This window comes from Globicephala melas, chromosome 6 (genome assembly GCF_963455315.2).
Source record: "Globicephala melas chromosome 6, mGloMel1.2, whole genome shotgun sequence".
NCBI lineage: Eukaryota > Metazoa > Chordata > Mammalia > Artiodactyla > Delphinidae > Globicephala > Globicephala melas.
Window position 1 is genome coordinate 68,499,880 of NC_083319.1, and position 13,780 is coordinate 68,513,659.

The window sequence follows — 13,780 nt, forward strand, 5'->3', positions numbered from 1 at the left end:
CATCCTTACTGAATTTCTCTGTATAGGATTGAGTCATTAGATTATTTCCTTTCAAAAGTATATTGAAATGAAGGCGTTAGAGCCTGAAATGTGATTTCATTTCTGTTTGTACATATCAGATAAGCTTATTAATTAAACATAAAAGAGCAAAAAGCTATAATAAAAGACAGTATATTTTTAAGGAGCTAGTTGGGTTACGCGATGAGCTTTTGTGAAGCTCTGAACTCATTTAACAAAGGAACATTCCTGTTTTAAAAAATACAATTGGGACTTCCCTGGCAGTCCAGTGGTTAAGACTCCCTGCTTCCACTGCAGGGGGCACGGGTTTGATCCCTGGTTGGGGAGCTAAGATCCTGCATGCCGTGAGGCATGGCCACACACACACACAAAAGATGAAAAATACAATTGCACTGTGTGGTTTTTAATGCCAGGAGCAAAGCATTTACGGTTTAGAAGGAGTATAGTTGTTATGAGGTATTTAGTGTCTAGTCCACAGCCAATGAAGATCATTCTTCTGTGTAAAAGCTTTTTCTCCAAAAATGTCTATGTTGACTCTTCTTTATATAAGATGTGCTTTTAGAATACCTGTAATACTTTAGCATATATACATGTCATGTATTAAGCTCTTCTGCTCATTATAATTACCATCAGTTAGTACAAACATATGTATTTGAGAGCATCTTGGGAAATATTCAGGATCAATTTGTTCATTTATGCAAAACATGCAGTTGGAATTTTGATGGGTATTGCATTTAATCTGCATATCAATTTGGGGGGAGTATTGCCATCTTTACCATATTAAGTCTTCCAAACTATATGAGTTTTCTTTACATTTATTCAGGTCTTATTTCTTTTAGCACTGTTCTATGGGTTTTAGTGTACAAGTCTTTCACCTCCTTAATTAATTTTTAAAAATATTTATTTAATTTATTGGGTTGCGCTGGGTCTTAGTTGTGGCAGGTGGCCTCCTTAGTTGTGGCTCGCCCAGCTCCTTAGTTGTGGCATGCAGACTCTTAGTTGCAGCATGCATGTGGAATCTAGTTCCCTGACCAGGGATCAAACCCAGGCCCCCTGCATTGGGAGCACAGTCTTAACCACGGCACCACCAGAGAAGTCCCTCCTTAATTAATTTTATTAAATATTTCATTCTTTTGGATTCTGTTATAAACGGGATTATTTTCTTAATTTCTTGTTCGGATTGTTCTTTTTCGGATGTGTGGCAACACAGGTGGGTTTTATCAACTTCATGTGTTAATCTTATACCCTGCAATTTTGCTGAATTTGTTAGCTCTAATAGCTTTCTTGTGGATTTTGGGGGGACTTTTTATTGTATAGGATCATGTCATTTGCAAATAGAGATAGTTTTATTCCTTCCTTTGCACTTTGATTTATCCCCCGCAAACACGCCCCCCCTTGTCTTATTGCTCTGGCTAGAACTTAACAGTATAGTGTTGAATAGCAGTGGTGAAAGCAGGCATCCTTTTCTCATTCCTGATCATAGGTGGAAGGCTTTCAGTCTTTCACCATTGAGTATGATGTTAGCCATGGGTTTTTCATAAATGCTATTTATCATGTTAAGGAAGGTCCCTTCTATTGCTGGTTTTATGAGGGCTTTTACCATAAAAATGTGTTGGGTTTTGTCAATTGCCTCTTCTTTTTTAATTGATAACGATCATGTGGATTTTCCCTTCATTTTATTAATGTGATATATTACATCGTTTGCGTTTCTTAACATTGAGTCCCTCTTTTAATGTAACCATAATACCACACCTAAAAAATGATTAATTCTTGAATATCATCATATATCCAAATTACCCTGATTGCCCAACGAAATGTTTTTTTTTAAAGAGTTGGTTGCTGGTGGTTCTGTTCATAGTTGTTCTGATATTAAGAACGGTAGTGAGCTGCTACATTTGACCACCACTTGTTTTGCTCATCATTTCCTTTACTGTTCCAACAGAGCTCTGGTGAAATTGTCCCAAGGTCCTCATTATGTTCAAATTTCCAAAGCCAAAGGATGTTTTGCCCTTATCTTACTTTACTTTAACTCCTTTAGTATAGTACATATCACCCTATTTAGCGTCTACAATTTTCCTTCAAGTCAGTACAGTTGCAGTGGGGGTCATACAACTTTATAAGATTAGTGGACATAAGAGCCAGTTTAGAAAGGATGGAGCATGATTGGGAATTGGAGTTATAGAGGCTTCTTTTTGAAAGCGTGACTTGAAGGGAAAGAGAAGATAGTTATGGGCCTTGCTATTTTGTCATGGTCCAGTATTGTCCATAGGGCCTGTGAGTGTGTTAGAGAGTCAGAATCTCAGGCACTGCCCTAGATCTACTGAATCTGTATTTTAACGAAATCCCCAGCAGCAATGGTTTAGGATACCTGGAAGGTGAGGGGAAACAGAGTCCAGGGCTATTTTTTAACATTTCTCCCAGGAGAGAACCTTGAACATCTTTATATTGAAGGGAAGAAACCAATGGAGAAGGAAGGGTTGAAAATATAGGACTGGGAGGTTTTACTGTCAGTTCTTTTATTTTCTCTGTGGTTTTCTTAAGAAGATAGGTAATATCCATAATAGGATGGGTATAGGATAAAAGTTTGATAATATTCATGTCAGTTGAAGGGAAACCAGCCCCAGGGACTTACTTGTGTTCCAGCCCTCACTGTTCTCTCTGTTAGCCATCCTTTAAAGGTTATCTGTTCACATCCTCATCCCCAGACCTCCCACCATATAGTTGTAATTAAAAGGGTATAAGTCTCTGAAAGATTGTTGTTCCTTGTGATTCAGGGGTATAACTTAAAAATGATGACTTAGATAATCATACTTAGATGCTTTCAGGTTGCAAGCGGCTCTTTCATATATATCTTGCAGTTCCCTAAGGCTTCTAATTTCTGTTGACTGATCCAGGTTTGCTTGAGCGTGCGGTCGTCTTTTAGCTGATCATGGTGGTAAAGTTTCTCTCCAGATCAAATAATTGTTAATATCTGGTGATTTGGTCTTTTCTCCCCTCTTTCCCCTCAATTAAGCATACTAGTGAGGTTTGGAAAAACCTGTTAGCCAGTATAAAGACAGGTACCCATCTCATTCAACTAAATATGAAACAGAGTTGTCAAACTTTTGACCTTTTGGACTGTTTTATAAACAAGATGAGATATTTATAAAAATAACAGTTTTTTTTTCCCTGGAAAAGATGTTAAGTTACAATATGTAAGATCTGATATTCCCTCATAATTTCAAATACTCCATAAAGTGTAATTTAATCAGGTCACTATATTATTGTATATGTCAGATGTGTTTTTTGAGATAAAGAATCACAGACTATACAAAGTTTTTATCTTCCTTCACTTATCAGATTGATTGACTTTCATATGAATTTTTTTTTCCAGCACTTTTGGTTTTTGAAAAATTTCAAACATACGGAAAAGTTAACAGAATATTGTAATAAACACCAGCATCCTTTTCTCCTAAATGGTAAACTGTAGTATAATGAACAATATGCTGTCCATCTAGATTCAACAAATTAACATTTTCCAATATTTTTGTTAAACTGAAGCTATCATAACAATTCTCCTATGAATACTTCACCATGCATCCCTTAAGACATGTTCCTAATGACCATGGTATATAGAAAATTAATAATTCCATCATATTTTTCAGCATCCACTCCCTAGCCAAATATTTGCAGTCATCTCAAGAATGTTTGTTTACAGCTTAAAAAAAAAATCCAGGATCCTGTCGTGGCTCACCTGTTGTATTTGGTTATTGTACCTCTTTAGTCTGTTTATCTAGAACATTCCCCAACATTTTTCTGTGATATATAGGCATTTTGAAGAGTCTGGGCCACTTGTTTTATAGAATGCCCTACATTCTAGATTTATCTGATTGTTTCCTCGTCATTTAACTTGTTCCTTTATTGTCAGTATTTCCTGTAAACTGGTGTTAGGTTTAAAGTCTGGGTTAAATGTACATTAAATATTTTTGGCAAGAATACTTACAGGTAGCGCTAGCATCAGAAAAGCATGTAGTGACAGATTGTCCCATAATTAGTGATGCTAAGTTCAGTCACTTGGTTAAAATGGTTAATGGCTTGCTATCTATTGTAAAGGCATTTTTATTTTTTCTGTTATTTAAGTAATTTGTGGAGTTGTGGGCATTGTTTAAATATCTTGTCCCCTAACACCTTTTCACTTACTGTTTCCATTGGTCATTGCCTGAATTAGATCTTGTATGGGGGGATGTAAAATGAGACTTTTCTAACACTGTCATTTAAAAAATACATTTTTAATTGGCATTTTATCATAATGAAGAGCTTTCCTATTCTCTTGGCCTCATTTTTTTTTTTTTTTTTTTAAATACAACTTTATTTCCTTATTCCTTTTTTTTTTTTTTTTTGCGATACGTGGACCTCTCACTGTTGTGGCCTCTCCCGTTGTGGAGCACAGGCTCCGGACGCGCAGGCTCAGCGGCCATGGCTCACGGGCCCAGCTGCTCCACGGCATGTGGGATCTTCCCGGCCTGGGGCACGAACCCGTGTGCCCCGCATCGGCAGGCGGACTCTCAACCACTGCGCCACCAGGGAAGCCCCATTTTTTTTTTTTTTAATGTGGTACTTGGGCCTCTCACTATTGTAGCCTCTCCCGTTGCGGAGCACAGGCTCCGGACGCGCAGGCTCAGCGGCCATGGCTTACGGGCCTAGCCGCTCCGCGGTACGTGGGATCTTCCCAGACTGGGGTGCAAACCCATGTCCCCTGCATCGGCAGGTGGACTCTCAACCACTGCGCCACCGGGGAAGCCCGTCATTTTTTTTTAATGAGACAGATTTTTAAATTTTCTTTGAGTATAATTGAGGAACTGAATTTTAATTTATTCCGTTTGATAAAAATCAATTGCAATCCTTATTCTTTTTGCCCAAATTGTCCCAGGTTTGGCCAGTGGGAGCCCTTTCCGGCTGACTGCTATGTCAATCAAAATTTGGAGCTATGTGTATTCATTGTTACTGAGGTGTCTATTTTTTATATAAATAAATATTTATATAAATCATGAGTTCATACTCATATTTCAACTTCAAATTTTAACATTAAAATCTTACTGAACTCATTTTGGATTGTATCTTGTTTCTCTTAGCTGAAAATCTTGGTTTCTAAATCATAAATACGTTACTTATTTATCTTATTTACATAAGGTAATCTCAAGTTATAGTATCAGTTTTACTACCAATAGTAATTCTGTTACTGAGTTCCTTGTCCCTAGAATAAAACCCATTAAACATTTACAGAGTACTGTGTTAAAAAATTATATGAAATAGTTTTTCTATGTGGTTATATTACCAATTTGCTATGCAGTTAGGTTCATTTGTTCCTTTTTGTGTTTCATTTGTTTTAAAATTCTTTTAATATGGAAAATATTGTTGCGGTTCAGAACACATAAAAAGATATATTTAGAGAAGTATTGCTTCAGTTTCTGTTTCCTCTACTCCTTTCTCTATACTTTCTGCCCTCCCCTCCCCTGTTGTTTTGTTTCTGATTTATCCTTTCAATGTGTGTTTTTACAGAAATAAACACATATGTGTGTATAGTTTTATTTCTTCCTCTTAAACAAAATGCAGATACTATGTACACTATTTTATACTCTGTTTTTTCCCCTAACACCATCTCCTGGGAACCACTCCATTTCTGAAAATGGAGATCTTTCTCACTCTTTTTTTTTTTTTTTTTTTATAGCTTTGTAACACTTATTTGTGTGGATGTATCATACTTTATTCAGCCAGCCTCTATTGGTGGACATTTGGGTTCTTTCCTATCTTGTGCCCTTAAAGAATGCTTTGGTGAATAATGTTGTGCATATGTTGTTACATATTTGTGGAGTTATAATTTTCAGGTAGATCCTAGAAAGGAATTGCTGGGTTAAAAGATACATACATGCATAATTTTGTTAAATGTTACCAAGTTTCCCTCCATTGTGATTGTGCCATTTTATCCTACCATCATCACTGTATGTGAGTGCTTCTTTCCCCACAATGCCATCAACAAAGTATGTGATAAGATTTTTGAATTTTTGTCAGTCTCACAGGAGAGAAATGGTATGTCAGAATAATTTTAATGAGGTTAAGTATTTCTTCAGTGTTTAAGGACCGTTTTTTCTTTTGTGAACTGTTAATGTCTTTTGGCATTAACTGTTTGTTAATGTCTTTTTTAAAAACAGGTTTTTGATTAATTTATTCTTTTAAAATTCAGGATAGTGGTTTTCCTTAATGATATAGTGATTGGAAGGGAGAATAATGAGAACCATTGGTGATTGTCTGTTTTTTGGTCTGGAGCTGTTTATACCTGTTTGTACATTTTATGCCAATAAACCGAGCAATATGCTTAAGTAAAAAAATAAAATAAAATAAAAACAGGTTTTTGGTCTTCTTCTTGTTTTTTTTAAATGAGATTTTTATGTGTTAGGAAGATGAACTTTTTGTAAAAGAGTCATCAGATGTTTTCTCTAAGTTTATTAATTTGTCTTTTTTTTAAATTGAAGTATAGTTGACTTACACTGTTATGTTAATTTATAAGGTATACAGTGTAGTGATTGAATATTTATAGATTATACTCCATATAAAGTTATCAAATATTGATTATATTCCCTGTGCTGTACATTACAGCCTTGTAACTTATTACAAGTAGTTTATATCTCTTAATCCCTTTTACCTATTTTGCCCCTTCTCCATTCCTCTCCCCTTATAATTTGTCTTTTGACTTGGTTTACAGCGTTATTTTGTCATGTAAAGTTTATTTTATGAAGTTTATTTTCTTACTCTTTTATTGCCTCTAGATTTTGAGTCATAGTTACATTTTTCCTACTGCTAAGTTTTCTTTTAGTATGTTTTCATTCTTTACATTTACATATGTGATCCACTGGGAGCCCTTATTGTATATAGTGTAAACTACAGATAGAATTTTGTTTGTTTATTTTTCCCAAATGGCAATTTGCTTATTCAAGCACCGCTTATTAAATTAAAAAGTCCATCTTTCCCTCAGTGTATTGAGGTGTCACCTTTATCATATACTAGATTTCTGTTCATTGTTCTTTCTATTTACTCATTTGCCAATACTATTTTGATTTAAATATGGAGGCTATTATAGTGTTATATTTAGCTGGGCTTTAGCAACTTCATTGAGCTATAATTCACATATCGTACAATTCAGCCATCTAAAGTGTACAGTTAAATGGTCTTTAGTATATTCACAGAGTTGTGTAGCCACAGTCCATTTTAGAACATTTTCATCACTCTGAAAAGAAACCTTATACCCTTAGCAGTCACTCTCCAATACTCTTTCCTACTCTCTAGTCCTAGGCAACTACTAAATTACTTTCTGTCTCTGTAGATATACCTGTTCTGGACATTTCATGTAAATGCAGTCATACTATATGTGGTCTTTTCTGTCTGGCTTTTTTCACTTAATATGTTTACAAGGTTCATCCATGTTGTACCATGTATCAGTACTTCTTTGTTTTTATTGATCCATGATATTGTTACATGGCTATACTACAATCTACATATCCATTTATTAGTTGATGGACATTTGACTGTTTCCACTTTTTGGCTGTTGTGGATAATGATGTTATAAGCATTTGTGTACCAGTGTTTGCATAGATGTGTTTTCTTTTCTCTTGTGTATATACTGAGAAGAATCTATGTTTATTTTTCCTCTTGGGTCATGTGGAAAATCTATGTTTAACCCATTGAGGAACTGTCAGACTGTTTTGCAGAGCTGTTGATTTCTACCAGCATTGTATGAGGATTCCAATTTTTCTGACACTTGTTATTATCTGCTTTTTTATTCTAGCCATTCCCATGAATGTGAAGTGGTATCTCATCGTGGTTTGATTTGTAGTTCCCTAATGGCTAATAGTATGTTCAAGATCTTTTTATGTGCTTTCGGACATTTGTATATCCTCTTTGGACAAATGTCTATTTAGATTCTTTGCCCATTAAAAACAAAGAAGGTGTTTTATTTTATTTTATTTTATTATTTATTTATGTTTTGCGGTACGCGGGCCTCTCACTGTTGTGGCCCCTCCCGTTGCGGAGCACAGGCTCTGGACGCGCAGGCTCAGCGGCCATGGCTCACGGGCCCAGCCGCTTCACGGCATGTGGGATCCTCCCGGACTGGGGCACGAACCCTTGTCCCCTGCCTCGGCAGGCGGACTCTCAACCACTGCGCCAACAGGGAAGCCCAGTCAGGGGATTTTTAAAGGTGAAATTTTGACAGGAATTATGAAGGTAAATTTTGTGAAAACACCTGAATACTAGATAAAACTTCTGAGAATTGACCTGAGGATGATTGTGGTATTGCCCCTTTTTTGTTTCATATGTTTCTTGTAATCAATAAAATCAAGTTGTTTGATCCTATTTACACTTCTAAAATTGTATTCTAGCTGTTGAAAAATAGTAGGAGATTTATAATTCCCAAAGTAATTATTTTAGTTTTGGTTTGCAGTTAACATTTGGGAAACAAAAGGGGAGACCAAAAAAAATTTATTTTGTTCTCAAGGAGAAAACTAGCCTTAACCTGACATATGTTAACTTATCTATTTATTTCTTCCCTCCCTGCCATGCAGAGTTTTATATGATGGGAAAGAAAGACTAATTCCAGGATGTGAAGTGATCCAAGCCACACCCTATGGTCGCTGTGCCAATGTCAACAATAGTTCAACTACTTCACAAAGAATCTTTATCACTTATCGAAGGGCTCCTCTAATTCGACCCCAGAATTCGTTGGCTGTAACTGATATCTGTGTTATCGTAACCAGTAAGGGAGAAACCCCTCCTCATACCTTCTGCAAAGTTGACAAAAACTTAAACTGCGGAATGGTAAGAATAAAGTTTCATTTCCAAAATTTCATATGAAAATTTAAAAAAATTTTTTTGGACTTCTCTTTATTATTGGGCTTATTATTTACTCTCAGTTTATATTGTCATGACTTTTTTATTACTTTTAGCTCTCTAATTTTTATGGTTCATAATAACTTAAAAAAATCCTTAGCTACCTGATGTTTTAGAATAATTTCATCCAGAAAATAGATGCTTAAAGTCAGAGATTTTTTTTTTTTTGATATGTACTAATACATTACACTAATATACAGGTTTTGTTAGCTTTTGGGTTTTAGTGGTGTCTTCAAGGACAATTACAGGGAGATTGGGTCAAGACACCCTTTATATTTATTTATTTTAAATATTGTAGTTTTCGTATTTATTTTAAAAGGGCTCTACTGAAGAAGAAAATGCAACATATACATTGGATTTATAGTTTTATGACACTAAAGTTTACTGTTGGGTTATGTTTATTTTGAAAAACAACTTAAAGGAAATTAATATTAGCTTAAATGAGGTATAGGCAGAGATGACCCATGCACCCAAGGCTATTAGTCAAGACAGGTTTGCCTCTGGAGATAATGACTTCATAGCATCTAGTGACCCCAGTCTTCCCTAGTTTGGGCTCAGCACCCACGTTTTGTGCTGTTTCTTTCAAATAGAGGCAGCCTCTGCATGATTACAGAATTGTAAAATTTTTGAAACAAGCTTTGCATCAGTTTAATTTTCGTGGCAATGTTTTTTTATTCCTTTTCTTCTAGTGTTTTCAGTTTCATGTTTTGCTATATTGTATACTATATATAGTCTGTTTGATAAACATGTTTTAAATAGACTTCCTTGAGGAAATAATCAAAATCTTTAGAAGACATTCAACAAAATCAATTTATTATCACTCTTTTGTCTTTTTTTTAAACCTAATTTATATTTTACAGTGGGGTTCCAGTGTGTTTCTGTGTTATAAGAAGTCTGTGCCTGCTTCTAATGCAATAGCATATAAAGCTGGTGAGTAAATGAGAAAAAAAAGGTCTCTGTATTTTTGCACACTAACATTTGGTTAGAAGAGACAGTGTATGCTCCCTTATACAGTTTGTGGAATTGATCTATTCATAAATTGAATTATCTGTAACTTTAGCATGTAAAGGCATAAGTTTTCCTAAATACATTACATAATACAAGATACATTAGTATTACCCCCCACCAATAAAAATATACTGTTAATGGAAAATTTTATTCCAAACAAGCATTTGTGGAATAAACATTCAATTTTAGTCTACACTAATAGATTTAATAGTTGAGTGGAAAATATTTACTCTCTGACCTTTTATATTTTGGCAGTCAGAAAGGTGTCAAACTACATCTTTACTTCTTATATATTTCCTTCTCTTATCTCTGTGTGTCTGATTTGAAACCACATGTTACTTGCCATGAAAGGTGGAGTTGCTTCCTTTCTCCCTTGTTGCAAAGAATCAGCTATATGGAAGAGAGGAGGGCCTGAGAACCTTTTCTGCCATGAAGTGTTTGAGAAATCTATCGCCACATTCTTAACTGCACAGTAAAGTGTCAAGGGCTGTAAAGATTTAAGTGTGACCTCTTCATCCCACTGGTATGGTGGGATAAAAACTGAAAATACAGGTATGCTCCAGTTGTAAATAGAAGAGATACTGGAATACTTCTTTGTGAAAAGAAGCAGTGTCAATTACTTTTTATTGTGCACAATTTTTGGAATAAAGTTTTACTTCAGGGAAGTCAGGCAAATCCATATATGAGAAATCTTAATTGTCCTCATAAAGACATTCATACTAATGTATCAAACCATTTAATATAAAAATAAAGGCAACAATTAACAGTTATAAATTTCAGTATCACTTTAAAATGTAATACTGTTAATATTGCTGTAATGTGTTGATTATATATGATTTACTTAGAAGTTTTTTTTTCTTTTTGGTGGTGAGAAAGTGTCACTTAAAGAAAACGTATAGAAACAAGTTTTGTGAAGGTGTTCAGGTATTTGATATAAGACATATTTTAGAATAAAGAATTTTGTAGACTGAATTTGGACTCAAAATTCTGCTACTGACTTTCAAGTGTTTAAACTAGAGGTGGTCTGTGTATTAGAGATATTAGAGGCTAATGAATTGATGCCATGTAGCTACTTTATTCTAAAGGGTCTTTGTTATGCTTCTCAGAGTGCCCCCTGCTCCTGCTTCCTTGATCTCGCAAACTCTGTACAGAAACAAGAGTTTCTGTCTCATTTACTTTTCATGTTACATTCATTTTACACTGCTGCTCTCTCAAGAAAAGTTTAGGGGCTGTGATAATTTCTGCTGCCTTGGCATTATTTCATAACACTTGTCCCTTCCCTGAATTTTTTTTTCTCCCCACAGAAGACTAACTGAAATAGTTGATAAATTTCCCTGTATGTTTCTTGCATTCTCTAAGATGTTGGCAGTATGTAGGGAAAATACATTAAGATTAATGATCCTGTTGAATAGAGTTTTAACTAGTATATTTAATACATTTTAATTTTACAGTGAACTTTAAGTCCATGGGTAAAAATAAATGGTAAATTTGTTATTTATTTTAATTACTGATATGGCAAGAGAAAAATTGATCTTGAAATTTCACACAAATATTTCTGTAGAATGTGCTATTAAAATATCCTATTAATATGTAATATGTAAAACATCCTATTAATATGTATCCTATTAATATGTAATTAGTAACTATTTAAAAGTAACTATTTAAAAAAAATTATCGGGAGTTCCCTGGCAGTCCAGTGGTTAGGACTTGGCGCTTTCACTGCCGTGAGCCCGGGTTCAATCCCTGGTCACGGAACTAAGATCCTGTAAGCCGTGTAGCACAGCCAAAGAATAAAAAATAAAAAAATAATAAATAGATAAATAAGTATCATTATGTCCTTTCTCCAATAGGTTTAATTTTTAGGTATCCAGAAGAGGACTATGAGTCATTTCCGCTCTCGGAATCTGTCCCTCTCTTCTGCCTTCCGATGGGAGCTACGATTGAATGTTGGGATCCCCAAAGCAAATACCCGCTTCCAGTTTTTTCAACTTTTGTCCTCACAGGCTCTTCTGCTGAAAAGGTATATTTTTTCCTCTTTTATTAAACCTATTTTGTCCATGTTTTTAACCCATAAAATGATTAATATAAGGTTAATGTGAATGTTAGGATTATTTGGACACAATACATTTCTGTTTACATTTGTACTTCAATGCCCAAAGTGAGAAGTCTACATGAAAATTGGGATCAGGATGCTGATACCCCTTGAGTGTCTATAGGAGCACATATAAAGTCTCTGGAGAGATACCCTCAAAACCCAGGCTTCAAGATGAGATGCTAGTGAAAGTTAGAAGACATAGGTACCATAGGAAGAATCAACAAGACACAGAGCTGTATTACACCCTTAAGATATTGAAATGATAGAATAACAATATCAAAGATATTATAAATTGAATATATAATTGAAATTATTCAAGACCTAATAGAGGGGCTCAGAACATCAAGGAAAGAACAGGATATTTTGAAAAATGAGTAGACAGGTTGGAAAAAGAATCAAATGTCTAGAAATGAAAATATCCATAAAATTAAAAATGTAATGAATGGTTTAAACAGCAGATAAGTCATACATGAAGGAAGAATTAATGAAGTGGAAAATAGGTTATCTTGAAAGTGGCACAGGAATACATAAAATATAAAAGGAGTTTAAAAATGCAGAGGATAGAATCAGATGGACCAACAGATATTTAATGAACCCCAGAAAGAGAGACTAGAAAAGGGAGAGACAGCATTTTAAGAGCTAGTGGTTGATTGAGAGTTTTCCAATGTTGATGAAAAATTGAGTTTTTCAGGTTAAAGATACACTCTGAATCTTCAGCAGAAAAAAAATAAAAGTATAAAACCACCTGTTTTCATATTATAGTAAAATGATAGAATACCAAAGACAAAAACAACCAGAAGAGAAGACATACTTACTTATAAAGGTATAACTATTAATTGATGGCTAATTTCTCAACAACAACAGTGAGGGTCATAAGACAAATAATACATTAAAATTGAGGGAGTAAGTGAAGATAGTTTAAACAGTATGCAGAAAGCGCTAGCCATAAAAGAAAAGATGAATAATAGGACCTCACTGGAGTTAAGGACATCTGTTCATTCAAAGGTACCATTAAGAAGGTGGAAAAGCAGGCCCCAGGCTGGGAGAAAGTAATGTGATACTGTACGTGTTCCATAAGGGTCTTGTATTCAGAATATTTAAAGAACTTCTATATTGTCAGCAAGGATAAGAAATAACTCTGTGGCCCAACAGGTATACACCTGAGCATATCCCAAGAGAAATGAGTATATATATTCTCCAAAACACATGTATATTTATATACTTTATTGGTAATAGCCAAAAATTCAAAACATGTATAAACAGTAATAATAACATAGAATGATAATTTAAAATAAAAGAGATGGCAAAAAAGCAATATTAGGAAATAAAAAGTAAATAAAACTACAGATCTAGTAGAAATTTAAAAATTGAAAACTTTCTTAGGAAGTTTGATAAAATAGCCAATTTTATTGAAATGTGTAACTAACCAAGGCTGACTCTTGTGGAGCAAACAAAAATACATCTGTGTCCTCATTCTCCAGTCTTCAAGTTTACAGCCACTGTACTGAAGACAATAATTAAGGTTAAGTATCCAGCAGTGTCTGGAACATAGTAAAGTACTCACTAAATGGAAGGCCAGTACTATATTGACTGGATTGCTTACAAGTAAGCTAACTGTTTAGCTTAATAATCATTTATAGTTTCTTCCTTTGAAAGCAATAAATATAAATGAATATTTTAATATCTTCAAACACTTAAGCATTACCAAAGTTACTTTGACCAGTAGAGAACAACAAATCC

General features: G+C 34.5%; 1 protein-coding gene across 4 annotated transcripts in view; it reads left to right on the plus strand.

Moving 5' to 3' along the window:
• The window catches only part of DENND4C (DENN domain containing 4C), a 135,693-nt gene that overhangs the window by 33,026 nt on the left and 88,887 nt on the right, over nt 1-13,780 (plus strand). For 3 of the 4 annotated variants that reach the window (XM_030840586.2, XM_030840588.2, XM_060300970.1), the window contains exons 3-5: nt 8,613-8,865; nt 9,798-9,867; nt 11,796-11,965. In XM_030840586.2, coding sequence (XP_030696446.1) covers nt 8,613-8,865; nt 9,798-9,867; nt 11,796-11,965 — 493 coding nt within the window. Of the gene's footprint in view, nt 1-8,612; nt 8,866-9,797; nt 9,868-10,401; nt 10,498-11,795; nt 11,966-13,780 lie in introns of those variants that run through there. The other variant, XM_060300971.1, reaches the window with a different exon arrangement.